General features: G+C 42.9%; 1 protein-coding gene across 50 annotated transcripts in view; it reads left to right on the forward strand.

Moving 5' to 3' along the window:
* The window catches only part of MARK3 (microtubule affinity regulating kinase 3), a 119,029-nt gene that overhangs the window by 71,851 nt on the left and 21,593 nt on the right, over positions 1-25,585 (forward strand). For 34 of the 50 annotated variants that reach the window (XM_073998338.1, XM_005562275.4, XM_005562274.4 and 31 more), the window contains 8 exons: positions 2,553-2,609; positions 6,037-6,273; positions 6,453-6,572; positions 6,825-6,924; positions 7,540-7,652; positions 8,507-8,660; positions 15,289-15,506; positions 21,296-21,399. In XM_073998338.1, the coding sequence (XP_073854439.1) occupies positions 2,553-2,609; positions 6,037-6,273; positions 6,453-6,572; positions 6,825-6,924; positions 7,540-7,652; positions 8,507-8,660; positions 15,289-15,506; positions 21,296-21,399 (1,103 nt within the window). The remainder of the gene's footprint in view (positions 1-2,552; positions 2,610-6,036; positions 6,274-6,452; positions 6,573-6,824; positions 6,925-7,539; positions 7,653-8,506; positions 8,661-15,288; positions 15,507-21,295; positions 21,400-25,585) is intronic. The other 16 variants (XM_073998342.1, XM_005562276.4, XM_073998316.1 and 13 more) reach the window with 1 other exon arrangement.

Raw genomic sequence — 25,585 nt, forward strand, 5'->3', positions numbered from 1 at the left:
TTATGACAAAAGGGAAGGTATGCCACACACAAAGTACACTGTGTGTGATCCCTTTTCCATATTCATCACCAGATGGGTTTTCCCCTTCCTGCTTCCTCACCAAGCCCATCCTAGTTACTACTTACGACGTTTTAATTTTTTGGTTGAGCTCTTGTTCTTTTCCGAGAAAAAAAAGTAGATTTCCAGCTCCATCTTTTTTACTTACCTCTTTCTTGGTGGGCTGGTGATACTGATTCTTTTTTTTTTTCTTTTTGAGACGGAGTCTCGCTCTGTCGCCCAGGCTGGAGTGCAGTGGCCGGATCTCAGCTCACTGCAAGCTCCGCCTCCCGGGTTCGGGCCATTCTCCTGTCTCAGCCTCCTGAGTAGCTGGGACTACAGGCGCCCGCCACCTCGCCCGGCTAGTTTTTTGTATTTTTTAGTAGAGACGGGGTTTCACTGTGTTAGCCAGGATGGTCTCGATCTCCTGACCTCGTGATCCGCCCGTCTCGGCCTCCCAAAGTGCTGGGATTACAGGCTTGAGCCACCGCGCCCGGCCGGCGATACTGATTCTTTGATGCTCTTTTATGTATGATTGAAAGTGATTTAGGCTAACATTCATAGTTCAACCTAGATAACATCTATTAGCAATCACCATTTCTAGCTGCTGATAGAATGCAAAAAAAGCAGTGGGTTCAAGTTGAGTCTTTTCAGCTTATTGTGGCATCAGGTTAGCTTTGAGCTGTTTTGGAGCTAAAGAGAGAGAGAAATCCTTTGATCTCTTTGAGAAAGGGCAGGAAATCATCAAATCTGATTCAAAAGCAGAATTTGAAAATAAACTATAAGAAAAATCTCAATATGAGGAAAAACTAATATAAATTCTGAATGAGAAAAGGGAAAAGATTAAATAAAATTTACCTGTATCCTAGGTGACAAAACTATTACTTTGTTTTGGGAAAACAAAGCTGTTTTACTTTTCCAGTTTTCATGCTGACAGAATAGAACAATAGTGATAAATCCAAAGTAACAGATGCTTTAAAACCCGTGTTTTGGCATTGGAATTTTTGTACCTTTAGTTAATTTTAAGTGGGTCTGATATTCTGAATGTTAATTTTAAATAATGAAAGTGCTGATTTTTGTTATCATCTCATCCTAACCCCAGTTTAACTTTTCCTTGCTGCTTATTCTGAACCAAAATATTGTACAGCCCTCTGAGATTTTATGTCCATGGGTGGGGTGCATGGGGCTTACAGCTAAGTGTTGATGATGATTTGGAGGAACCAACAGTATTTTTATTATAACCTCAGTTTTGTGTATATGTAATCATATGTGTCTAAATATACATGCAGAATATCAAAGAAAAGACTAGATGCAAGTGCAACAAAATATCGAGATGTTACCTCTACTTAGTGGTAATGCAGGAATATATTTCTGTAGACTTTTCTGTATTTCCTGAAATTTCTACAATGAGCATATAAAGCTTTAATATTAGAAGACTTTTTTTAAGTGACCAGTAAGTGTGAAATTTCAGTAAAACAATTGTTTAATCATAGGCATGATTGCAAGTTGACTATAAAAGCATACTGTTTGCTGAAAGTGGGAGGAATCCTTAATAGTGCACGTGCACATAGTAGTTTTCATAGTTCACATACGTTACAACATTCATTCCTCCATTTTAATAAAGGAAGAGGAAACTGACCCTCAGAGAAGTTAACTAACTTTTGCTCTCCATAATCCACATTAGTTAATAGAAAGACTGTTGCAGGAAACAGGCTGAGAAGGGCACTTACAGAAGAGTAATCCTTTGATCTATTTGAGAAAGGATTAATCCAGGTATGGATTAACCTGGATTAACACCTGGGTATGGGCAACTCTCTAACCGCTGGTTTGAAGTTGACTCTAAGGATATGGAAAGGTTGCACCAGGCCAGGCACAGTGGCTCACGCCTGTAATCCTAGCACTTTGGGAGGCTGAGGCGGGCAGATCACCTGAGGTCAGGAGTTCGAGACCAGCCTGACCAACGTGGTGAAACCCCGTCTCTACTGAAAATACAAAATTAGCCGGGCATGGTGGTACACACTTGTAATTCCAGCTACTCAGGAGGCTGAGGCAGGAGAACTGCTTGAACCCGGGAGAGAGAGGTTGCAGTGAGCCAAGATGACGCCACTGCACTCCAGCCTGGGTGATAGAACAAGACTGTCAAAAAAAAAAAAAAAAAAAAAGAGGTTGCACCAGAGCCATCTGGGCCTAGGGGCAGCCAGGGTCCTCCAGATCCAGTCAGTTTGTTGGGTCCTGGCACTACACAGTAAATGGAATGTCAGTGGATAGGGTCCAAAAGGAGACTTCAGTTAAAACAGTAGAAAACAGAAGAACATCCTCACCTGTTTGTTTTTGCCCTCACCCCTGAATTTCTCCAGACTGGAAAGTTCAAGGCATAGGAAAATTGTTTTTAGAAATCCACATGGACATTCGAGTGCCTACTGAGTATTCTATATGTGTGAACATTAACAAAGTTATTTTCATCTTAATTACGAATCTGCACCAGTAATGACTGACTCTGTGTCTCTCCTATTCAGATTGTGTCTGCAGTTCAGTACTGCCATCAGAAACGGATCGTACATCGAGACCTCAAGGTAAGTAGAAGTGCCTCACTCTCAGTGTATGCTCTGTCTGTATGTGTGCAGTTCTCTCAGTGGTCATTACACAAATGAGGTGTAGATTAGACTTACTAACATTTTTTAAAATCCCACAATAATTGAATCCTCTTAATCAAGTTATAGGAAAGAGCATTAAAAATAAAGAAAAATAAAGTTTATTGAAAGTATTTTACATTTCAGTTAAGGTGACTGGTGGTTGATCTCTGGAGGACAGTCATCACACAACCAAACAAATGGGGGCCTCCAGAAATGTATGGTCGCACCCACAGCATCCTCAGTGCCACCCGGCATTCATTTCTGCTGTTTTCATCAGCATTCTCTCCCGTTAACAGCAGTGCCCGTTTTAGACCTCTTTCAAGGTCCTCAGCCTCTGCCCTCACTCTGGCATAGGATGAGGTTTCGTATTACATAGAGAAAATAGAAAACACAAGGCAGAAACTCTCATTTTCTACCAGGCCCTCAAACCTACCTTCACCTACCCACATCCATCACTTCTTTCCATCCTGTTACAGGAGAGTGGGGTGCTTCTGCTCTGAGCTCTGGGTCCTGATTCCCTCTGGGGGCTGTGCTCTGTCTGATGCCTCTTTTCTCTCCATTTGTTTATTCACTCTCCCTCTCTACTTGCCTTTCACCAGCAGCATTTACATATGCTCAAGTCTACTTTTTTTTTTTTTAAACTAAAAAGCCATCCCTGTTCCCCTTCCAGATACACGTTTTTTCTCTCTTCCCCTTCATAGCCATATTTCTCTAAACATTTCCTAGATTCTGTGTCTTAACTTGGCATTCATCTTCGCTCTCCCCTCACGTAATTGTCATTGACTTGCTTGTTCTCTGCACCCGCCCCTAGAGCATTCACATGCACTCTCTCAGCTCCAGTAGCCAACTGTATGCTGATGGTCCCAAATCCATTCCTGCGGCCAGAGCACTCTTCTGGGATCCAGGACCCAGCTGAGCAAAGCGTATCTTCATGTAAACATCCGTTGGGTGCAGCAGGTTCAAAGCCTATAAACATGAATGTTCACTTCTCATTCAGGTGACTAATGTCCCTCAGGTGCCTTACTGTCCTGTACTACCACTCAGTCACCAAGTCCTTTTGCTGCTCTGTTCCAAATATCTCTTAAGCTCACTCTTTTATGCCCCTGTTACACTATCCAAGGCCAGACCATCATTATCTCATAGTTGATTTCGACACTACTTTCTTACCTGTTCTTCTCTGCTTCTAGTGCCTCTTCTTCCCATGTATTTTTTCTACACTGCACACAGAATGGTCTTTTAAGGAAACATAAATAAGATGGTCATTTCTCTGCTTGAACAACTCTTCAGTGGCTTCCCATTGCTCTTACAATGAAAACTCAAACTTCTCAAGTACAGTCCTTTGTGATCAAGCCCTGACCATCTCCCCAGCCCCCTCTACACATCTCTATCCCACATACTGTCTTTCAGTTTCTTGTGTGAAACATGGTCTGTCTCACATGGGTTCTCACACTCTTTATTCTGCCTAAAATATCCCTCATCAACACATCCATTGTGATCAGATGCACCTTCTGGTGCTTTGATCGCACGTCGTCTGGGAAGCCATCCACACCTTTCAGTGCCAACCCACAACTCCCTGTGCCTCTTCAGTTATGGCATTTGTGTCTCAGGACAGCTGCTTATCATTCTGCCTCTTCTAAACTGTGAGCTGTTAAGGTTTTATCTGTCTTGTTCATCATTATCCATCCAGACATTCATATAGCATCTGCTGTGGAGTAGCCACATAGAAAATAGGAAATGTTTGTTAAAGTGACTAGGCCGGGTGTGGTGGCTCAAGCCTGTAATCCCAGCACTTTGGGAGGCTGAGGCGGGCGGATCAGGAGATTGAGACCATCCTGGCTAACATGGTGAAACGCCATCTCTACTAAAAATACAAAAAGAAATTAGTCGGGCATGGTGGCGGGCGCCTGTAGTCCCAGCTACTCTGGAGACTGAGGCAGGAGAATGGCGTGAACCCGGGAAGCCGAGCTTGCAGTGAGCCGAGATCGTGCCACTGCACTCCAGCCTGGGCGACAGAGCGAGACTCCGTCTCAAAAAAAAATAAAATAAAGTGACTGTGATTTGTCTCTCTCTTTTTTTTTTTTTTTTTTTTGAGGCAGAGTCTCGCTCTGTCGCCCTGGCTGGAGTGCAGTGGTGCAATCTCAGCTCACTGCAACCTCCACCTCCCACGTTCAAGCGATTCTCCTGCCTCAACCTCTCAAGTAGCTGGGATTACAGGTGCCCACCACCACACCTGGCTAATTTTTTGTATTTTTGGTAGAGATGAGGCTTCACCATGTTGGCCAGACTGGTCTCGAACTCCTGACCTCAGGTGATCCACCCGCCTCAGCTTCCAGAAGTGCTGTGATTACAGGCGTGAGCCACCGCACTCAGCCGTGATTTGACTCTTGAATGAGGTTTGGGATTCTCCCCTCCTCATTAACAGCCATTTTATAGCTATTCAGCAGTTTTTATGAAATGCCCCTTTTTTAAAAAAGTTATGTATTTTTTGAGACAGGGTTTTACTCTGTCACCCAGGCTGGAGTGCAGTGGCACAATCATAGCTCATTGCAGCCTCAAACTCCCAGGCTTAAGAGATCCTCCCACATAAGCCTTCCAAGTAGCTGGGATTACAGACGTGTGCCACCATACCCAGCTAATTTTATTTTATTTTTTTTTTGTAGAGAAGGGGTCTCACTATATTGCCCAAGGTGGTCTCGAACTCCTGGGCCCAAGTGAGCCACTTGTACCTGGCCCTGCCCCTACCCCTGCCCCATATTATTCTTGTTTTTTGTTTTTGAGATGGAGTATCACTCTGTCGCCCAGGCTGGAGTGCAGTGGCACGATCTCAGCTCACTGCAACCTCCCCCTCCCGGGTTCAAGCAGTTCTCCTGCCTCAGCCTCCTGAGTAGCTGGGATTACAGGTGTGTACCACCATGCCCAGCTGATTTTTGTATTTTTAGTAAAGACAGGGTTTCACCATGTTGACTAGGCTGGTCTCAAACTCCTGGCCTCAGATGATTCGGCCACCTCGGCCTCCCAAAGTGCTGGGATTATAGGTATGAGCCACCGTGCCCGGCCCCCATATTATTATTATTATTATTATTATTATTATTAATTGAAAAAAAATTGTCAAGATTTTTCTTGATCTTGGAACATTGATGTTTAAATTAGTGCTAGAATTAATCTATACTTCATGTTTATTATTGTTAGTTATAAAATAAGGAGCTCTAACTTGTCTCCTGTTTTTGTCTGTAGAAAGAATGTTTTCACATTAATTAGGAGGTAACTTTATATCATTACAGAAAACTTTTCTGAAATGCCTAATCCTGTCGTAATTCTAATTCTATTTTGGTTAAATTTCATTTTTGTCTTCATGTTTTCCCTCTAGGCTGAAAATCTATTGTTAGATGCCGATATGAACATTAAAATAGCAGATTTCGGTTTTAGCAATGAATTTACCGTTGGCAGTAAACTCGACACGTTTTGTGGCAGTCCTCCATACGCAGCACCTGAGCTCTTCCAGGGCAAGAAATACGACGGGCCAGAAGTGGATGTATGGAGTCTGGGGGTCATTTTATACACACTAGTCAGTGGCTCACTTCCCTTTGATGGGCAAAACCTAAAGGTATAAGAAGCTGCACCCATGTACTTCACTAAACTAAAAGAAGTTTCCAAATATTGTATGGCTTAATATTTTTTAACATTGTATCAGTGGAGGGGTTTCAGGGGGTTTTTTGTGGTGCTTTGTTAACTAAACCTAAAAGGTTGACTTACTTGTTTTCTTTCCTCTCTACCTCCCCAAAGGAACTGAGAGAGAGAGTATTAAGAGGGAAATACAGAATTCCCTTCTACATGTCTACAGACTGTGAAAACCTTCTCAAACGTTTCCTGGTGCTAAATCCAATTAAACGCGGCACTCTAGAGGTAATCATGTAGGTGGAAACAAGCAACAACTTTGGAGAGTCTTTAGAGTGGCCTTAGGTCTTTGCTTGATTTGTATGCCCTACTGGATACATCCTGCGGCTTCTTAAGGAAGAATTAAAACATTAAAAAAAATATTTTTGAGTTTATGTTTTGAACGATAGTCAATGAAATGTTGAAAATAAATTTTTGTAAATATTATGGTTGTCAGAATATTTCATTTTACTCTGCTAATGAACAGTTTACCTTTTTTAGCAAATCATGAAGGACAGGTGGATCAATGCAGGGCATGAAGAAGATGAACTGAAACCATTCGTTGAACCAGAGCTAGACATCTCAGACCAAAAAAGAATAGGTAATGACTCCATGCCTGCATGTTCATGTGTAGTTGTCTAAGTAACACATTTCTGTTTTGACTCATGTCTGTGCCTAAAATGTGAATAATGGAAAGTTAAGCACAAGTTATATGAACAGTTTATCTGTTCTGTCATATTTAGGAACGTAACTACCTGTAGTTTCCAGTAACTCTGAAACAAGTGCCCATTTATGTTAGAAAATGTATGTAATATGTCATCTTTTAGGTCAAATGAAAATTACTTTACCCTATAAAAGAATGATTTCTGGCTGGGCACAGTGGCTCATGCCTGTAATCCCAGCACTTTGGGAGGCCGACGTGGGCAGATCACCTGAGGTCAGGAGGTCGAGACCAGCCTGACCAACATGCAGAAACCCCATCTCTACTAAAAATACAAAATTAGCCGAGTGTGGTGGCGCATGCCTGTAATCCCAGCTACTTGGGAGGCTGAGGCAGGAGAATTGCTTGAATCTGGGAGGTGGAGGTTGCGGTGAGCCGAAATCACGCCATTGCACTCCATCCTGGGCAACAAGAGCAAAACTCTGTCTCAAAAAAAAAAAAAAGGATGATTTCTTACCCAAACAAAACACAAACTGTATTATGCCTTTCTTTTAGATATTATGGTGGGAATGGGATATTCACAAGAAGAAATTCAAGAATCTCTTAGTAAAATGAAATATGATGAAATCACAGCTACATATTTGTTACTGGGGAGAAAATCTTCAGAGGTAAGAGTGATCAGAGAGAAAGAGCTGAAATACCCTTTATGTAATTATTAGTTTATATAAACTGTTTTCTTAGTTTTTATCTTTTGAATATTTGTAACATTTGATACATCATTTTTTAGCTTTACCTGCAAATAGCAAATCTAAATCCTCTGACTATTATAAGCTATTTTAACTTAACCCTTAATGATGGATATTGACCAGGTGTGGTGGCTCACACCTGTAATCCCAGCACTTTGGGAGACCAAGGTGGACAGATCACTTGAGACCAGGAGTTCGAGACCAGACTGGCCAACATAGGGAAACTCTGTCTCTGCTAAAACAAACAAACAAACAAACAAACAAACAAACAGAAAATTAGCCGGATGTGTTGGCGCATACCTGTAATCCCAGCTACTTGGGAGGCTGGGGCAAGAGAACCACTTGACCCTGAGAGGCAGAGGTTGCGGTGAGCCAAGATCGCACCACTGCACTACAGCCTGGGTGACAGAGTGAGACTATGTCTCAAAAAAAAAAAAAAGATGGATATTATCATAAACCTGGTCTTTCATAAATTAACCTATAGTCATTAATAGCTTAGAAATGACGTAAAGCATCAGATGAAGTAAATAGAGCATTTAAAGTTAAATTTGAGAAAGCCTGGGAAGAAAATCACACATACATTACCTTTAATGTCTTTCCAGCAGTCAGAAAACTGCTTTTACTTGAGTTTAGGGTTGTCATTTTTGTACGTTGTGATTCCTCCTCTCTCTGAATGAACGGTTTATGAGAGGTCTGTGTTAATGAAAAGTTTAACTTCCTAATAAACCATTTGGGTTCGTGTTGTGGTTTGCTCTGTTTTTCTCATTTTCTCTTAGCTGGATGCTAGTGATTCCAGTTCTAGCAGCAATCTTTCACTTGCTAAGGTTAGGCCAAGCAGTGATCTCAACAACAGTACTGGCCAGTCTCCTCACCACAAAGTGCAGAGAAGTGTTTCTTCAAGCCAGAAGCAAAGACGCTACAGTGACCATGGTAAGTTTTGGAGTATCCCAGTGCTTTCTCTTAGAGTCCAGGCAAGAGGTCTCCTAGCACTGGGAAACATTCTCTTGCTCAGAGCTTGGCTTGATGTCTTTTCTTGGCATTTATTTATTTATTTATTTATTTATTTATTTATTTATTTATTTCCTTCCTTCCCTCCCTTTTTTCTTTTCTTTTTTCTTTTCTTTCTTTTTTTTTTTTCTTTGAGACAGAGTCTCACTCTGTTGCCCAGGCTGGAGTGCAGTGGCACAATTTTGGCTCACTGCAGCCTCCACCTCCCAAGTTCAAGCAATTCTCCTGCCTCAGCCTCCCGAGTATCTGGGACTACAGGCATGTACCACCATGCCTGGCTAAGTTTCGTATTTTTAGTAGAGATGGGGTTTCACCGCATTTGGCCAGGCTGGTCTTCAGCTCCTGGCCTCAAGTGATCTGCCCACCTCGGCCTCCCAAAGTGCTGGGATTACAGGCATGAGCCACCATGCCTGGCCAGCATTTTTTCTTAGTGTTCCTGCAGGTGCTTCCATGATTACATATTACTTCAAGGCTCTGTTCTTCTTTGTACATTCAGTAGATTTTTGCTGGATAAAGCTTAGTTGAGTGGAAACCTTCCACTTGCCATTCTAGAACCTCTGCTTTAATCTGTAGTTTTTCTTTTTTCTTTCTTTCTTTCTTTTTTTTTTTTTTTTTAATGGAGATGGGGGTCTCACTGTGTTGCCCAAACTGGTCTCAAACTCCCAAGTTCAAGTGATTCTCTCACCTCAGCCTCCTAAAGTGCTAGGATTACAGGCATGAGCCACCATGCCCAGCACTTACTCTATAGTTCTATTTACTCTCTTCACCTCTGCATTGGATTTACTTTGTAGAGTAGCACTGTCCAGTAGAACTTTCTGTGATCATTACAGTTTCGTATATCTGTGCTGTCCAGTTCAGTAGCTACTGGACACTTGTGACTATCAAGTACTTGAACTGAGGAAATTATTTTTACCCTTTTTATTTTTATTTTTTTAATTTTTTTTTTATTTATTTATTTTTGAGATGGAATCTGGCTCTGTCGCCCAGGCTGGAGTGCAGTGGCGTGATCTTGGCTCACTGCAACCTCCATCTCCCAGGTTCCAGCGATTCTCCTGCTCAGCCTCCTGAGTAGCTGGGATTACAAGTGTGCACAACCATGCCTGGCTAATTTTTGTATTTTTTAATAGAGACAGGGTTTCACCATATTGGCCAGGCTGGTCTTGAACTTGTGAGCTCAAGCAGTCCGCTCACCTTGGCCTCTCAAAGTGCTGGGATTACAGGCACACACCACCACACCTGGCCAATTTTTGTATTTTTAATAGAGATGGGATTTCACCATGTTGGCCAGGCTGGTCTAGAACTCCTGACCTCAGATGATCCACCCACCTTGGCCTCCCAAAGTGCTGGGATTACAGGTTTGAGCCTGTAATTGGCCTGGCTGGCTGATTTTTACCCTTTTAAAATTTTACTGGCCGGACGCGGTGGCTCACGCCTATAATTCCAGCACCTTGGGAGGCCGAGGCGTATGGATCATGAGGTCAGGAGTTCAAGACCAGCCTGACCAACATGGTGAAACCCCATCTCTACTAAAAATAAAAAAATTAGCGGCTGGGCGCGGTGGCTCAAGCCTGTAATCCCAGCACTTTGGGAGGCCAAGACAGGTGGATCACGAGGTCAGGAGATCGAGACCATCCTGGCTAACACGGTGAAACCCCGTCTCTACTAAAAAATACAAAAAACTAGCCGGGCGAGGTGGCAGGCGCCTGTAATCCCAGCTACTCAGGAGGCTGAGGTGGGAGAATCGCTTGAACCCGGGAGGCAAAAGTTGCAGTGAGCCAAGATCGTGCCACTGCACTCCATCCAGCCTGGTGACAGAGTGAGACTCCATCTCAAAAATAATAATAATAATGATAATTTTTTTTTACTTAAGTGTAGTGTGTGTGTGTGTATATATATATATATATGCCAGTTGTGGCCAGTAACTATCATAATGGACAGGGCAGCCCGGGAGAATATATGGAACCTCAGTTTTGCCTTAATTGGTTTAAATGTTTTACTGTGTCATTCTCATCCATACTCTTGCTGTTAGTGTGGTTAAGCCACCCTCCCTTTTAAACTTCACCTAGAAGCCAGTCCTTTATGAGACATAAGACCCCCAAAGGATAGGCTTACCAGGCTCTACGGTTGCTCTGCCTTCAAGGCAGCCTGTGTGTCAGAGTCCTGAGGCCAGCATGTGTGTTTACTCGCCCATAACTATAAATGTTAACATTGCAGATATTTCCTTTAATTCTACTATTCCAGGATGCAGGAACCAAATCTATTTCTTCTTTTTTGAGACGGAGTTTCACTCCTGTCGCCCAGGCTGGAGTGCAGTGGCGTGACCTGGGCTCACTGCAACCTCCGCCTCCTGGTTTCAAGCAGTTCTCCTGCCTCAGCCTCCCGAGTAGCTGGGACTACAGGCCTGCACCACAATGCCCGGCTAATTTTTTAATTTTTAGTAGGGATGGGATTTCACCACATTTGGCCAGGCTGGTCCCGAACTCCTGAACTTAGGTGATCCATCCGCCTTGGCCTCCCAAAGTGCTGGAATTACAGGCATGAGCCACTGCGCTCGGCCTCATTTTATTTCTCTTCTCTGGACATTTTCCATCTTAATACTTTCATCTTGAGATTTGACACTTAGGACTGCACAGAGCATTGTAGGTGTGGACAGTCTTTGATTTTGTACTAAAAATGATGACTCTTGGCTTGATTTCCATTTCTCTTCCTTCCGTTGCCTGCCTTTCTACATGGTTTAGACTGAAGCAACAGTGTACTAATATCACTAGTAAACCATCTACAGTGCCTGCTATTCTAGGGTATAACTGAGAGCTCAGAACTCATTCTGATATCAGGATTTATGCTCCTAGCGTTTGTAGGTGACGTGTTGATCTAGGTGTGCCTTTTTTGTGTTCATGTTAGTCACTAACGAGGGTTTCTAGTGCCTATGGACCACATGGCAATTAAATGCCCTGAAACCATCTGGTTTAAATTGTCCCTAAATCCTAGAAGAAACCTGACAACAGGATTTTCACATTTCTCTAAGGAATATGTTAGTAAGTTAGTTCTTCCTTAAGCACATAGATTCTATCCGGATTATTAGTGCCTTTTTTTCCCCCAGCTCAGTTTTAGAGATAAAAAGAGCTTTAGACATGGTATTGTACACTCATCAAACCTCTTGTTTTATCTCTAAAGAAATAGACCAAGAGAGATTACCAAGTCTCCCAAGGTTACATAGTAAATGAGAAACACCTGGGGCAGAGCTCAAGCCTCCTGGTCCCAGCCCTTTGGTTTTCTCCACTGAAACACCTCATTGGAGTAGCTTTTTCATAATCCTCATCTTTCTTGGAATTTCTGAAGGCAGGCAAGCCTGTATAGCCAGGCCAACTTTCACCTCATCCTGCCTCATCTCACCTCTCTCTTCCTTTTTCCCTGCCTATGGATGTTGACCTCTGCATGGGTGCCTGCTTCTTCTCTAAAGCCACAATGTAATTTGTAGCTGTCCTTCCTAATTTGAGACCCACGTGTGAACACCCCATATGTGTGTATACACTTTTTCTGTGAATGGTGATCTTCATCTGACTTTCAAGGGGTTCTTTAGCTTGTTTTTTAAAAAATGGAAGGAAAAAAAAATCACTGTTTACCAATCAATGAGTGGTGTTGGGGCAATTTGGTAGTTCTCAAAAAAAAATTAATTTGGATCAGTTTCTCACATCTTATACAAGGATGAATTCCAATTGGAGTTAAGATACAAATATAAAAAATAAAACTATAGAAATATTGAAAGAAAACATGGGATTATTTGCTTTATAACTTGGACTGGTGAAGGTGTTTTTGTCACCCCAAACACCAGACCCATGAATTAAAAGACTTACAAATTTGATTACATAAAAATGAAATTTCTGGCCGGTTGCGGTGGCTCACGCCTATAATCCCAGCACTTTGGGAAGCCGAGGTAGGTGGATCACAAGGTCAGGAGATCAAGAACATCCTGACTAACATGGTGAAACCCTGTCTCTACTAAAAATACAAAAACAAAATTAGCCGGTCTTGGGGGAGGGTGCCTGTAGTCCTAGCTACTCGGGAGGCTGAGGCAGGAGAATGGCGTGAACCCAGGAAACAGAGCTTGTAGTGAGCCAAGATCGTGCCACTGCACTCCAGCCTGGGCAACAGAGCGAGACTCCATCTCAAAAAAAAAAAAAAAAAGGAAAAAGAAATTTCTGTGTGACATATCCATACTGTGGACTACTACTCACAATAAAAAGGAACAGGCCTGGTGTGGTGGCTCACGCCTGTAATCCTAGCACTTTGAGAGGCTGAGGCGGGCAGATCATGAGGTCAAGAGATTGAGACCATCCTGGCCAACATGGTGAAACCTTGTCTCTACTAAAAATACAAAAAATTAGCTTAGCGTGGTGGCGGGCGCCTGTAGTCCCAGCTACTTGGGAGGCTGAGGCAAGAGAATCGCTTAAACCTGGGAGGCGGAGGTTATAGTGAGCCGAGATCACGCCACTGCACTCCACAGCCACAGACCGAGACTCCGTCTGGGGGAAAAAAAAAAAAAAAGGAACAAACTATCATGTACACAACTCGGATCTCAAGGGAATTATATTGGGTGAAAGTACACAAAAGGTTACAGTCCATGGATGCCCATTCACGTAACATTCTTGAAATGACAGAATTCTATAGATGATGAGCAGGTTAGTGGTTGCAGGGGTTTAGCAAAAGGGAGTTAAAATAAGAGGGAAGTGGCTGTGGCTATGAAAGGGTAGTCGATAGGGTCTTTGAGATGGAAATATTCTGTATCTTGACTGGTGGGGACCACATGAATCTGAACATGTAATGAAAGGGTATAGAATGAAATACACAGACTTACAAATTAGTACAAGTGAAACTGGGGAAATCTGAACGAGGTCAGTGGATTAGATCAATGTCTGTTTCTCTTCAGAATCTCAAATCTTAAAAGGTTTTATATTTTCTAAAAACAAATAAAAGTTTGAAAGTAAATCAGTAGTAACCTGAAAGTTCACAGTGTCAGTAGACCTCTCATGGTATTGGGAAGAAAGATACGCATTGAGGCTAATATCACCCTGTACTTGGTTAAGTTTTTGTTTTATATGTTAAAATTACTAAACCAAAAGCTTAGTAGTTGTTCTCCCATAAATAAACCAAAAACTTAGTTGTTCTCCCATAAATAAACTTAAGCCCTTATTTACTTTTAATTCAGTTCCAGATAGGTTTGCCATTTAGATTTTTGTCCAAGAACTAGCTCCTCCCCACTCCCGTTTTTTTGTTTGTTTTTTAAATTTATTTATTGAGACAGTTTCTCACTCTGTCACCCAAGCCACATGCAGCCTCAAACTCTTGAGCTCAAGCTATCCTCCTACATCAGTCTCCCAAAGTGTTGGAATTACAAGCGTGAGCTACCACGCACCTCCCACCTTTAATATATTTAAAATATAAATTATCTTCTGCCTTAGAAAAAACAGGCCTGGTGCGGTGGCTCACTCCTGTAATCCTAGCACTTTGGGAGGCCAAGGTGGGTGGATCACGAGGTCAGGAGATAGAGACCATCCTGGCTAACACTGTGAAACCCCATCTCTACTAAAAAAAAAAAAAAAAAATTCAAAAAAAAAAGTTAGCCAGCACGCGCCTGTAGTTTCCCCTACTTCGGAGGCTGAGGCTGGAGAATCTCTTGAACCTGGCAGGCAGTGGTTGCAGTGAGCCGCAATCGAGCCACTGCACTCCTGTCTGGGTGAGAGAGCTGGACTCGGTCTCAAAAAAAAAAAAAGAAGAAAAAAACGAGCATTTGATGCTGTCCTTTAAGATTACCACTGGATTATCATATCTGAGGCATACACTAGTTATCATGTTCATTTCCAAAATTCTTTGCACTCTGAATCTCCTGTGCTGCTGTTGGAGTCTCTGTATGGTTTACTACAGGACATCAGTCTGTCATCCACATGTCCCTAGGCACATATCCCTGGACACACTCCTCCTGGAGTGGCAGGAATGACTAGTGACCTCCACCGACTTCCTCCCTGTCACTTGCATGATTCCTCTGCTTCTACACCTTCCCCTGTCTCCTCAGACTCCTGTTTATCTAGAAGATTATGAGCACTTTTAAAAAGATCTAAGATAAAACTTCAAAAGAAGTAGCCCATAAAACCGATACTTTTCTCTTCCAAAAGGTGATGGCATCTCTCCTACAAAAAGAGGATGTAATTCACTCAGATGTGCAAGATGAACTGGTTGATTCTGCTTGTTATTTGTGCATCTAATTAGTTTGAATCTATACAGTACCACCACCTTAAGGTGTTTCCAAAGGACAACTCTAAACACTTACTATTTTTTAAGTAGAAAGTTTGGGGTATTAAGTGAAATTTCAATATTGAATTCATTGCCTAAGGCAAACATTAGATATAAGTGGGAAACATCTTAGAGGATTTTACTGTTTTACATTTTTTTAGGTGAATAGCAACCTTAGATCATCTTAGAAAATACAGTTACTGTCACAAAATAAAACTTGAAACTCTATTCAGTCATTTAAAAAGTGAACTCTTTATTTTAGCTGGACCAGCTATTCCTTCTGTTGTGGCGTATCCGAAAAGGAGTCAGACCAGCACCGCAGATAGTGACCTCAAAGAAGATGGAATTTCCTCTCGGAAGTCAAGTGGCAGTGCTGTTGGAGGAAAGGGAATTGCTCCAGCCAGTCCCATGCTTGGGAATGCAAGTAATCCCAATAAGGCGGATATTCCTGAACGCAAGAAAAGCTCCACTGTCCCTAGTGTAAGTGTTGTTGAACTGTAGAGTGGTCTTAGGGTGGTAGGGTTGGAACTGGCTGGACACCAGGTGTTCATTTTACTCCTGTGGTCTTCCGTGCCTGGAAGCTTTCTCCACTAGACAACCATGCCCAATCTTAACCTATAGAAATCCTACCTGCTGCATTGTAGGTATTTATTGTTGACACTCTTTTAGTTCATTCCTGCTGCTGTAACAAAATACCTGATACTGGCTAATTTATAAAGAAAAGACATTGATTTCCTACAATTCTGGAGGCTGAGAAGTCCAAGATGAAGGCACCAGCAAGTTCCGTGTCTGGCAAGGGCTCTGTTCTCTGCTTCCAAGATGGTGCCTTGGTGCTGGCATCCTCCAGAGGAGACTAATGCTGTGTTCTCATGTGGCTGAAGGGACAGAAGGGGTGAACTCACCCCCTCAAGCCCTTTTATATATAAGACACTAATCCGGCCGGGAGCAGTGGCTCACGTCTGTAATCCCAGCACTTTGGGAGGCCGAGGTGGGTGGAGTTCAAGAGATCAAGAGTTCAAGACCAGCCTGGCCAAGATGGTGAAACCCCATCTCTACTAAAAATACAAAAATTAACCGGGCATGGTGGTGGATGCCTGTAATCCCAGCTACTCAGGAGGCTGAGACAGAATTGCTTGAACTCGGGAGTCAGAGGTTACAGTGAGCCAAGATCGCGCCACTGCACTCTAACCTGACGACAGAGCAAGACTCCTTCTCAAAAAAAAAAAAAAAAAAAAATCCATTCATGAAGGCAGAGCCCTCATGGCCTAAACACCTAAAAGACTCACCTCCAAATACTGTTTTCTCCTATGGGAGATAAAGCTTCAACATGAATTTTGGAGGGGACGCATTCAGAGCATAGCACACCCACCATAGACACTAGATGGTGATAGGTCCTTTATTTCAAGGGCTGGTTCCAGTTATTTCACAGACACCTGCTGAACCTTAGGTTGTCAGGTGCTGAGACATGGAAAGACCTCAGTCTAACAGGAAGTGAATGAAAACAATGACAGTGCTAACAGAAGCCTACTGTGCATACATGGGGAAGTCTGACTGCCAATGCCCCAAAGATGTGGTGTTCACACTGAGTCCTAAAAAGGCTCTAATGATGATGAGTGTTGGCTGAGTTCCTACCATGTGCCAAGGACCATGCTAAGTGCTTTTTCATGGATTAGCTACATTTTAAGGTGAAAAAAAGTTGGGTAATTGCCTGAAATTACACTGCCAGCCTGAATCCAGCTCTTAATCCCTACCTGTAACAAAATCTTCCCAGTACATAGATAATATTTACTACATTAAATTGCATCCATTCAGCTTCAGAAACTTTTTTCTGTGTATTGAAGTGTGTTCTATCTAACCTGTTAAATAATTTGCAGAGAAGTCAACAATCTTAAGACTATTCTATAAGCACATTTTTCCCTACAGAATTAACAATGATGCAGCCCTGCCTCCAACTCCAGAAAAACGCTGGACTGAGGAGACTATGGAGAAGCCCTGTTCCTCTCTTTGAAAGCCCTTCATTGTTCCATTGTGAACTGGGTGCATAAAGGACCCCAAGGGGCTTTGCGTGCTTCATCCTCTGACCTTATGCTTAGTCGGAGTAAACCCTGTGTGAAAAGTTTATTTTGGCTTCCAAATGCCATAAAATAGGACTGTTGTTTCCATACTCCTGCAGTTACAATTCAGTCTCCAGTGTTTATTGACAATTACCAGAGAAGATGAGGGCATTGTTCCCTGCCTTCATGACCTCCCTTCCCCTTTGCTCTTGTCTGCACGCTGCCCTTCTGCAAGTCAATCATGAGTATTATCAGTCCACCCACACTAAATTACTTACAAAGGAAAAAAGGTAGTTAGCAACATTATTTTCTCCCATGAATCTTCGGGATTCCTGTGTATATGGTCTGCTCATGCTGTAGTAAAAGTGACTGCTTTATCTTTGTTTAAAAATTATCTGGGCCGGGCGCGGTGGCTCAAGCCTGTAATCCCAGCACTTTGGGAGGCCGAGATGGGCGGATCACAAGGTCAGGAGATCGAGACCATCCTGGCTAACACGGTGAAACCCCGTCTCTACTAAAAAAAAAAAAATACAAAAACCTAGCCGGGCGAGGTGGTGGGCGTCTGTAGTCCCAGCTACTCGGGAGGCTGAGGCAGGAGAATGGCGCAAACCCGGGAGGTGGAGCTTGCAGTGAGCTGAGATCCGGCCACTGCACTCCAGTCTGGGCGACAAAGCAAGACTCTGTCTCAACAAAAAAAAAAAAAAAAAAAAAAAATTATCTGATATAGGCCGGGCACAGTGGCTCACGCCTGTAATCCCTGCACTTTGGGAGGCCGAGGCGGGCGGATCACGAGGTCAGGAGATCGAGACCATCCTGGCTAACACGGTGAAACCCCGTCTCTACTAAAATACAAAAAATTAGCTGGGCACGGTAGCGGGCGCCTGTGGTCCCAGCTACTCGGGAGGCTGAGGCAGGAGAATGGCGCAAACCCGGGAGGCGGAGCTTGCAGTGAGCCGAGATGGTGCCACTGCACTCCAGCCTGGGCGACAGAGTAAAGACTCCGCCTCAAAAAAAAAAAAAAATTATCTGATAAAATTCCATAGTTATGGCTTGGCACAGTGGCTGTAATCCTTGCACTTTGGGAGGCCGAGGCGGGGCAGATCACTTGAGGTCAGGAGTTGGAGACCAGCCTGGCCAACATGGTGAAATCCCATCCCTTCTAAAAATACAAAAATTAGCCGGGTTTGGTGGTGCGCTCCTATAATCCTAGCTACTCAGGAGGCTGAGGCAAGAGAATTGCTTGAACCCAGGAGGTGGAGTTTGCAGTGAGCTGAGATTGTGTCACTGCGCTCCAGCCTGGGTGACAGAGCAGGACTCCATCTCAAAAAATTTAAAAAATGTCCATAGCTGTGAGTTGTTCCTTGCTTTTTAGTTTTTTATTTTGGAAGTTAAATTCATGTGAATCCACATGACAATGATTAACCATTTTAAAGTGGGCGATTTGGTGGCATTCAGTACACTCACAGTATTGTGCAACCAGCACCTCTCTAGTTTCAGAACTTTTTCAGCTCCCCAGAAGGAGCATCTGTTTAGGCTGGGCACAGTGGCTTACCCCTATAATCCCAGCACTTTGGGAGGCTGAGGTGGGAGGATCACTTGAACCCAAGAATCTGAGATCAGCCTGGGCACCAAAGTGAGACCTCATCTCTATGAAAAAATTTAAAAAGAAAATAGCTGAGCATGATGATGCATACCTGTAGTACCAGCTACTTGAGAGGCTTAGGTGGGAAGATCGTTTCAGCCTAGGAGGTTGAGGCTGCAGTGATCTTGGTCACACCACCATATTCCAGCCTGAGCAACAGAGCAAGACCCTGTCTTTAAAAAAAAAAAAAAAAAAAAGAAAGGGCACGGTGACTCACGCCTGTAATCCCAGCACTTTTTTAGGAGGCCAAAGCTGGCAGATCACAAGGTCTGGCGTTTGAGACCAGCCTGGCCATCATGGTGAAACCCCATTTCTACTAAAAATACAAAAATTATCTAGGCATGGTGGCAGGCGCCTGCAATCCCAGCTGCTCGGGAGGCTGAGGCAGGAGAATCAATTGAACCCGGGAGGCGGAGGTTGTAGTGAGCCAAGATGGCGCCACTGCACTCCAGCCTGGGTGAAAGAGCAAGGCTGCATCTCAAAAAAAAAAAAAGAACACCTGTATCTCTTAGGTAATCACTTTCCATTCCTCCACTCCCCTCCCTTCCCCTCCCCTCCCTCCCCTCATGCCCTGGCAACCACCAGTCTGTGTTCTGTCTCTCTGGATTTGCCTGTTGTGAATATTTTATATAAATGGAATCATTTCACATGTGTCCTTTTGTGTCTGCTTCTTTCTTTAACTCAGCATAATGTTTTCACGATTCATCCAAGTTGTAGCATGTATTTTTTTTCTTTTTTCTTTTTTTTTTGAGATGGAATTTCACTCCTGTTGCCTAGAGTGCAATGGCACGATCTTGGCTCACTGCAAACTCCACCTCCTGGGTTCAAGCAATTATCCTGCCCTAGCCTCCTGAGTAGCTGGGATTACAGGCATGCACCACCATGCCTGGCTAATTTTGTGTTTTTAGTAGAGACGAGGTTTCTCCATGTTGGTCAGTCTGGTCTCGAACTCCCGACCTCAGGTGATCTACCCGCATCAGCCTCCCAAAGTGCTGGGATTACAGGCGTGAGCCACCATGCCCAGCCTGTAGCATGTATTAGTACTTTGTTTCTTTTGGGGGTAATATTCCATTCTGTGTATATGCCACAATTTAACTGTTCATCTGTTGATGGACATTTATATTATTTCCATGTATTTGTTAAAATGAATAATGCTACTATAAACAATTGTGTACAAATTTCTATGTGGTCTTATGTTTTAATTTCTTTTTCTTTCTTGGGGAGGAGACAAGGTCTCGCTCTGTCACCTAGGCTAGAGTACAATGGTGCAAATACGGCTCATTACAACTTTGACTTCCCAGACCCAAGAGATCCTCCCACCTCAGCCTCCCAAATAGCTGATACCACAGGCATGCGTCACCATGCCTGACTTATTTTTTCTGTTTGTTTGTTGTGGTAGAGATGAGGTCTCCCTGTGTAGCCCAGCCAGGCTGGTCTCAAACTCCTAGGCTCAAGCAGTCCTGCCGCCTTAGCCTTCCAAAGTGCTGGGATTACAGGCATTAACCGCTGCACCTGGCTGTGTTTCCATTTTTCTCGGGTATATATCTAGGAATAAAATTGTTGAGTCATATGGTAACTCCATGTTTAATTTTTTGGTAAACTGCCAGACGGTTTTCCTCACAACTGTACCATTTTATCCAGCAATAGTGAGAGTCTCTTTTCTTCACATTCTTGCCAACAATTAATTATTATTATTATTTTATTATTTAAAGCTTTCCTAGTAGGTAGGAAGAAGTACCTCATGGTTTTGATTTGCATTTCTTTAATGACCAGTGATATTGGGCATCTTTTCATGTGCTTCTTGGCCATATGTATAGCTTGGTTTTGTTTTGTTTTGTTTTGTTTTGTTTGAGACTGCATTTCACTCTTGTTGCCCAGGCTGGAGTGCAATGGTATGATCTTGGCTCACTGCAACCTCCGCCTCCCGGGTTTAAGTTATTCTCCTACTTCAGCCTCCTGAGTAGCTAGGATTACAGGCATATACCACCACGCCCAGCTAATTTTGTATTTTTAGCAGAGACGGGGTTTCTCCATGTTGGTCAGGCTGATCTGGACCTCCTCACCTCAGGAGATCCGCCCATCTTGGCCTCCCAAAGTATTGGGATTACAGGCATGAGCCACCGCGCCCGGCCATTGTATAGCTTTTTTAAAGAAATGTCTATTGAAGGTGCCCATTTTAAAATTAGGTTGTCAGGCTGGGCACCTCGGGAGGCGGAGGCAGGAGAATCACTTGAACCCAGGAAGGGGAGGTTGCAGTGAGCCGAGATGGCACCACTGCATTCCAGCATGGCGACAGAGCAAGACTCCGTCTCAAAAAAAAAAAAAAAATTAGCCAAATATGGTGGCACATACCTGTATTCCCAGCTACTTGGGAGGCCGTGGTGGGAGGATTGCTTGATCCTGGGAGGCAGAGCCAAGATTGCTCCACTGCACTCCAGCCTAGGTGACAGAGTAAGACCTTGCCTCAAAAAATAAGTAAATAGAAGACTGGTATTCCCATTTATGTAGATAAGTTCATTTTTTCTCTTAGTACTGTATTTACCAAATTAAGACAAAAATGCCCTTTTTTATAGAGTAACACAGCATCTGGTGGAATGACACGGCGAAATACTTACGTTTGCAGTGAGAGAACTACAGCTGATAGACACTCAGTGATTCAGAATGGCAAAGAAAACAGGTAGGAAATTCCACCTGTTTGTAAGAAAAGTTGTTTTTCCCAAGAGAAATGGAAGCATGTTGTTTACTGCTTTGTTTCTATAATCATTTCAAATTAAACTGTAAGTATTCTCTGAAGGTAAGTTAAATTTGTATACTAATTTTTAGCAAGATACTAAATTCTTTTTGTTGTCCAGAGCATCATCCTCCTGCCTGGCTGGGTATGATGATTAAAAGGATTGAGTTAAACCCAGGAGGTTTCCTAGAGGAAGTACATAGTAAGCTGTGGTTATGTTGTAGAACAGTGAATAAGGAAATGGAGATTGTCTTGTGCACATTAGTAATTTGAACAAAAGCTGAAAGTGGGGGAAGATGAAGACCTGAGGCAGAGAGCCACACCTTGGGAGAATGTACAGCACCAGGCAGCATTAAAGGTCCACAGTTTACCAAAGAGTCCAGATGGCTGAGTGTAAATAGAAACACTGGAAGCCAAGAGAAGTGGAGAGTCCAGGCTACTGAATGCTTTTATTTTGGCTGCATAGCAAGCATATATAGGATGAGCGTGATTTTAAAAAGACAATGATGTTACATGTCAATAAAGAGAGCATCCTATCATGCACACCATTTTCTTGGGGTTTTGAAATAAGTAGAGTCAGTAAAATGGGATTAGATAGGTCTAGAGACTCTGAGGTGGGGGATTAGTCTTCTGGGTGGAGAGAAAAAAAAAAGAAGTGAGATTGGTAGAGAATAGTGAAATATGCTGTACTCTGTTCAGAACAAATTTCCCAGGCTGGCATGGATTTTCCTTCGTTTTTGGAAGAGCAATAAGTGTACATCATTCTTTTAACTTGAACGTTGTTTGTATCAGAATTGTTCTGACATTTACTTTCTGCTGTTACAGTGTAAGGTTCTGTTCCTAACCTGTGTTTGATCTCGTTAGTCAAACGAAATGTTCGATCTCATTAGTCAAATGAAATGTTTGATCACTACATTTTATGATAGCCTAATCAAAAATCAAAAATTCTTTCCTCCTTCATCCTTAGTACCAAATTGCTTATTGCTTCCCTGTTCCATAGGCCACTTAGGATTGAGTTGATATGAGGAGTAACATTTGTTCTGTAAGATTATGGTTATTATTCGTTGAATTTTTAGCAATATTTACATTCTCTTGTTCTCTTTTCTGACTGTATGTGTGTATGTGTTTTAACATTGTCTTTTTTCTTATGATTAAAAACTGTTAAGAACTTGAGTATAGCAGTTGGGGTAGTTTACAGATAATGATTGGTATAGGTATTTCTTTTGTTGTTGTTGTTGTCGAGACAGAGTCTCGCTCTGTCGCCCAGGCTGGAGTGCAGTGGCGCCATCTTGGCTCACTGCAAGCTCCACCTCCCGGGTTCATGCCAACTCTCCTGCCTCAACCTCCTGAGTAGCTGGGACTACAGGGTCCTGCCACCACACCCGGCTAATTTTTTGTATTTTTAGTAGAGATGGAGTTTCACCATGTTAGCCAGGATAGTCTCAATCTCCTGACCTCATATTCTTCCCGCCTCAGCCTCCCAAAGTGCTGGGATTACAGGCGTGAGCCACTGCACCCGGCCACGTATTTCTTAATAGTAGTCTACTCTCTGGTAGATTTGTATTATAGTTCAGTTCTTAACTCTCAAATTTCTTCTAGTTCAAAAGTGACTTAATAGAAAATATCAATGGAAGACTTAATTAGAAGTTTCTGATGTTATAGATTTTATTCTACAAGACTACAGAAATGTTGTTTCGTGGTCAGGCGCAGTGACTCACACCTGTAATCGCAGCACTTTGGGAGGCCAAGGTGGGTGGATCACTTGAGGTCAGGAGTTCAAGACCAGCCTGGCCAACATGGTTGAAACCCCGTCTCTACTAAAAATACAAAAATTAATCATGTGTGGTGGTAGGCGCCTATAGTCCTAGCTACTAGGGAGACTGAGGCAGGAGAATTACTTGAACCCGGGAGGCAGAGTTTGCAGTGAGCTGAGATCATGCCACTGCAATCCAGCCTGGGTGACAGAGCAAGACTCGTCTCAAAAAAAAAAAAAAAGGTTGTTTCATTACCTTTACTATTTCTAAATTCTGGAAGTGCACTACTGAGCTCCTTCTGAACTTTAGGATATGTGACTCTCTGAGGTGCAGAGTCAGTCTCCTCAAGGGTGTTAAGTAAGACTAAGATCTGCTCTCTGCTCCCATCCTGTGCTACACGTAGCAGCATACACCAGGCACATGCATATGTGCCTGTGTCTTCTGATTCTCTTTTCCTAAAATTTTTTTGTTTCACTCTTTGGAAATAGTATTTAAGACTTCTTTAATTTCTTTGGCATCATTTCCTTTCTGCATTCCCCCTGGAGACAAGTGCCTTGTTGGGGCCGACTCTTTCATATCCTGACCTGTCTCATTGCTTCTCTTAGCATCAGTCGTTGAAATACTTTGCTTTTGAAGGTGTCGTCTTTCTCTTTAGCCAAAGAGAGTCTCGGCCGGGCGCGGTGGCTCAAGCCTGTAATCCCAGCACTTTGGGAGGCCAAGACGGGCGGATCACGAGGTCAGGAGATCGAGACCATCCTGGCTAACACGGTGAAACCCCATCTCTACTAAAAAATACAAAAAAAACTAGCCGGGCGAGGTGGCGGGCGCCTGTAGTCCCAGCTACTCGGGAGGCTGAGGCAGGAGAATGGCGTAAACCCGGGAGGCGGAGCTTGCAGTGAGCTGAGATCCAGCCACTGCACTCCAGCCTGGGCGACAGAGCGAGACTCCGTCTCCAAAAAAAAAAAAAAAAAGAGAGTCTCAACGCCAAACCTTAAAAGACAGGGCCCATTGTTTTAATAATATTTGTATTTTCCTTTCCTATCTTATAAATGAATTAAAAGACTGGAAAATTATTAGGTTTGACAACTTTAGTTAAGGCACTAAATGTGACAACGTTCCCTTAAAATTGATGCTTGAGTCTTCAGTGAGATACAATTAGCTTTCTCTGTACAGATGACTTCTTCAGCAAATTGTTCCTTTTCCCTCTCTTCACCCACCCATGTATCTTATTTCTTCACTAATTTAAAATATGAGTGAGCTGCAGGATGCCTGGACCTATGTTAACTTCTGAAACAAATACGTTAAGTTCCAATTTTAGCCTTAAATATTTTCAACTGTTTTCTTCTTTATATGAGTGTTCATACAGAATTTCAACATGAGAATAATGATGGCTGATTTTTTTAAAACTGTGTAAAGGTTTAAACCAAAGACTCCACATAACTTAAGCCCTTACTACTTTCAAAATCCTACTGTAAACAGGATATTTTAAAGGCTTACTAAATGCAAGGCTTTTTCTCTTGTCATAGGCAATATAATTATTTTTATTTTTTATTTATTTATTTTTTTTTTTCGAGATGGAGTCTCACTCTGTAGCCCAGGCTGGAGTGCAGTGGCGTGATCTCGGCTCACTGCAAGCTCCGCCTCCCGGGTTCACGCTATTCTCCTGCCTCAGCCTCTCGAGTAGCCGGGACTATAGGCGCCCACCACCTCGCCCGGCTAATTTTTTGTATTTTTAGTAGAGACGGGGTTTCACCGTGTTAGCCAGGGTGGTCTCGATCTCCTGACCTCGTGATCCACCCACCTCGGCCTCCCAAAGTGCTGGGATTACAGGCGTGAACCACCACGCCCGGCCATAATTAATTTTAATAGCTTTTTTATTTTGAAAATTAGTTTTATTAATTGGTTCTTACTAGGTCAATCTTTGTTTTATCAGCTTTCCTGTGGGAACAATAAAGTTAATGATGCGGGGAGCATAGGTTAAGGCCAGTTGTTACTTTGGCACAAACACCTGTGAGTAGTTTTCTAAGACTGGTTTTGAACTGGTCGTGCTGAAGGCCAGCCTACTTCCTGCTGTAGTTGTTCTGCCTTCTGATGTTATTCTCGAAAAATGGCCAGATTCCAGGCATGACTAATGGTTGGTGTAAACTAGGCATGAGAAGATTTTATTACACCTCAACTGTATGATTCTATCATGATGGTATAGGTTTGCAGTGAGTCTTAAACCACATAGCACTGACTCATAGCGAGTGCTCAACAAATGTTAGCTTTCGTTATTAATTATAGACTGTTCAGACAAGGTTATGAAGAATTGTCTTAGTTTGCACTGACTAAACCTAATCTCAAGTTAATAACGTTGCTAAACAACCTCCATAGCAGAG

The sequence above is a fragment of the Macaca fascicularis genome, chromosome 7, assembly GCF_037993035.2.
Source record: "Macaca fascicularis isolate 582-1 chromosome 7, T2T-MFA8v1.1".
NCBI lineage: Eukaryota > Metazoa > Chordata > Mammalia > Primates > Cercopithecidae > Macaca > Macaca fascicularis.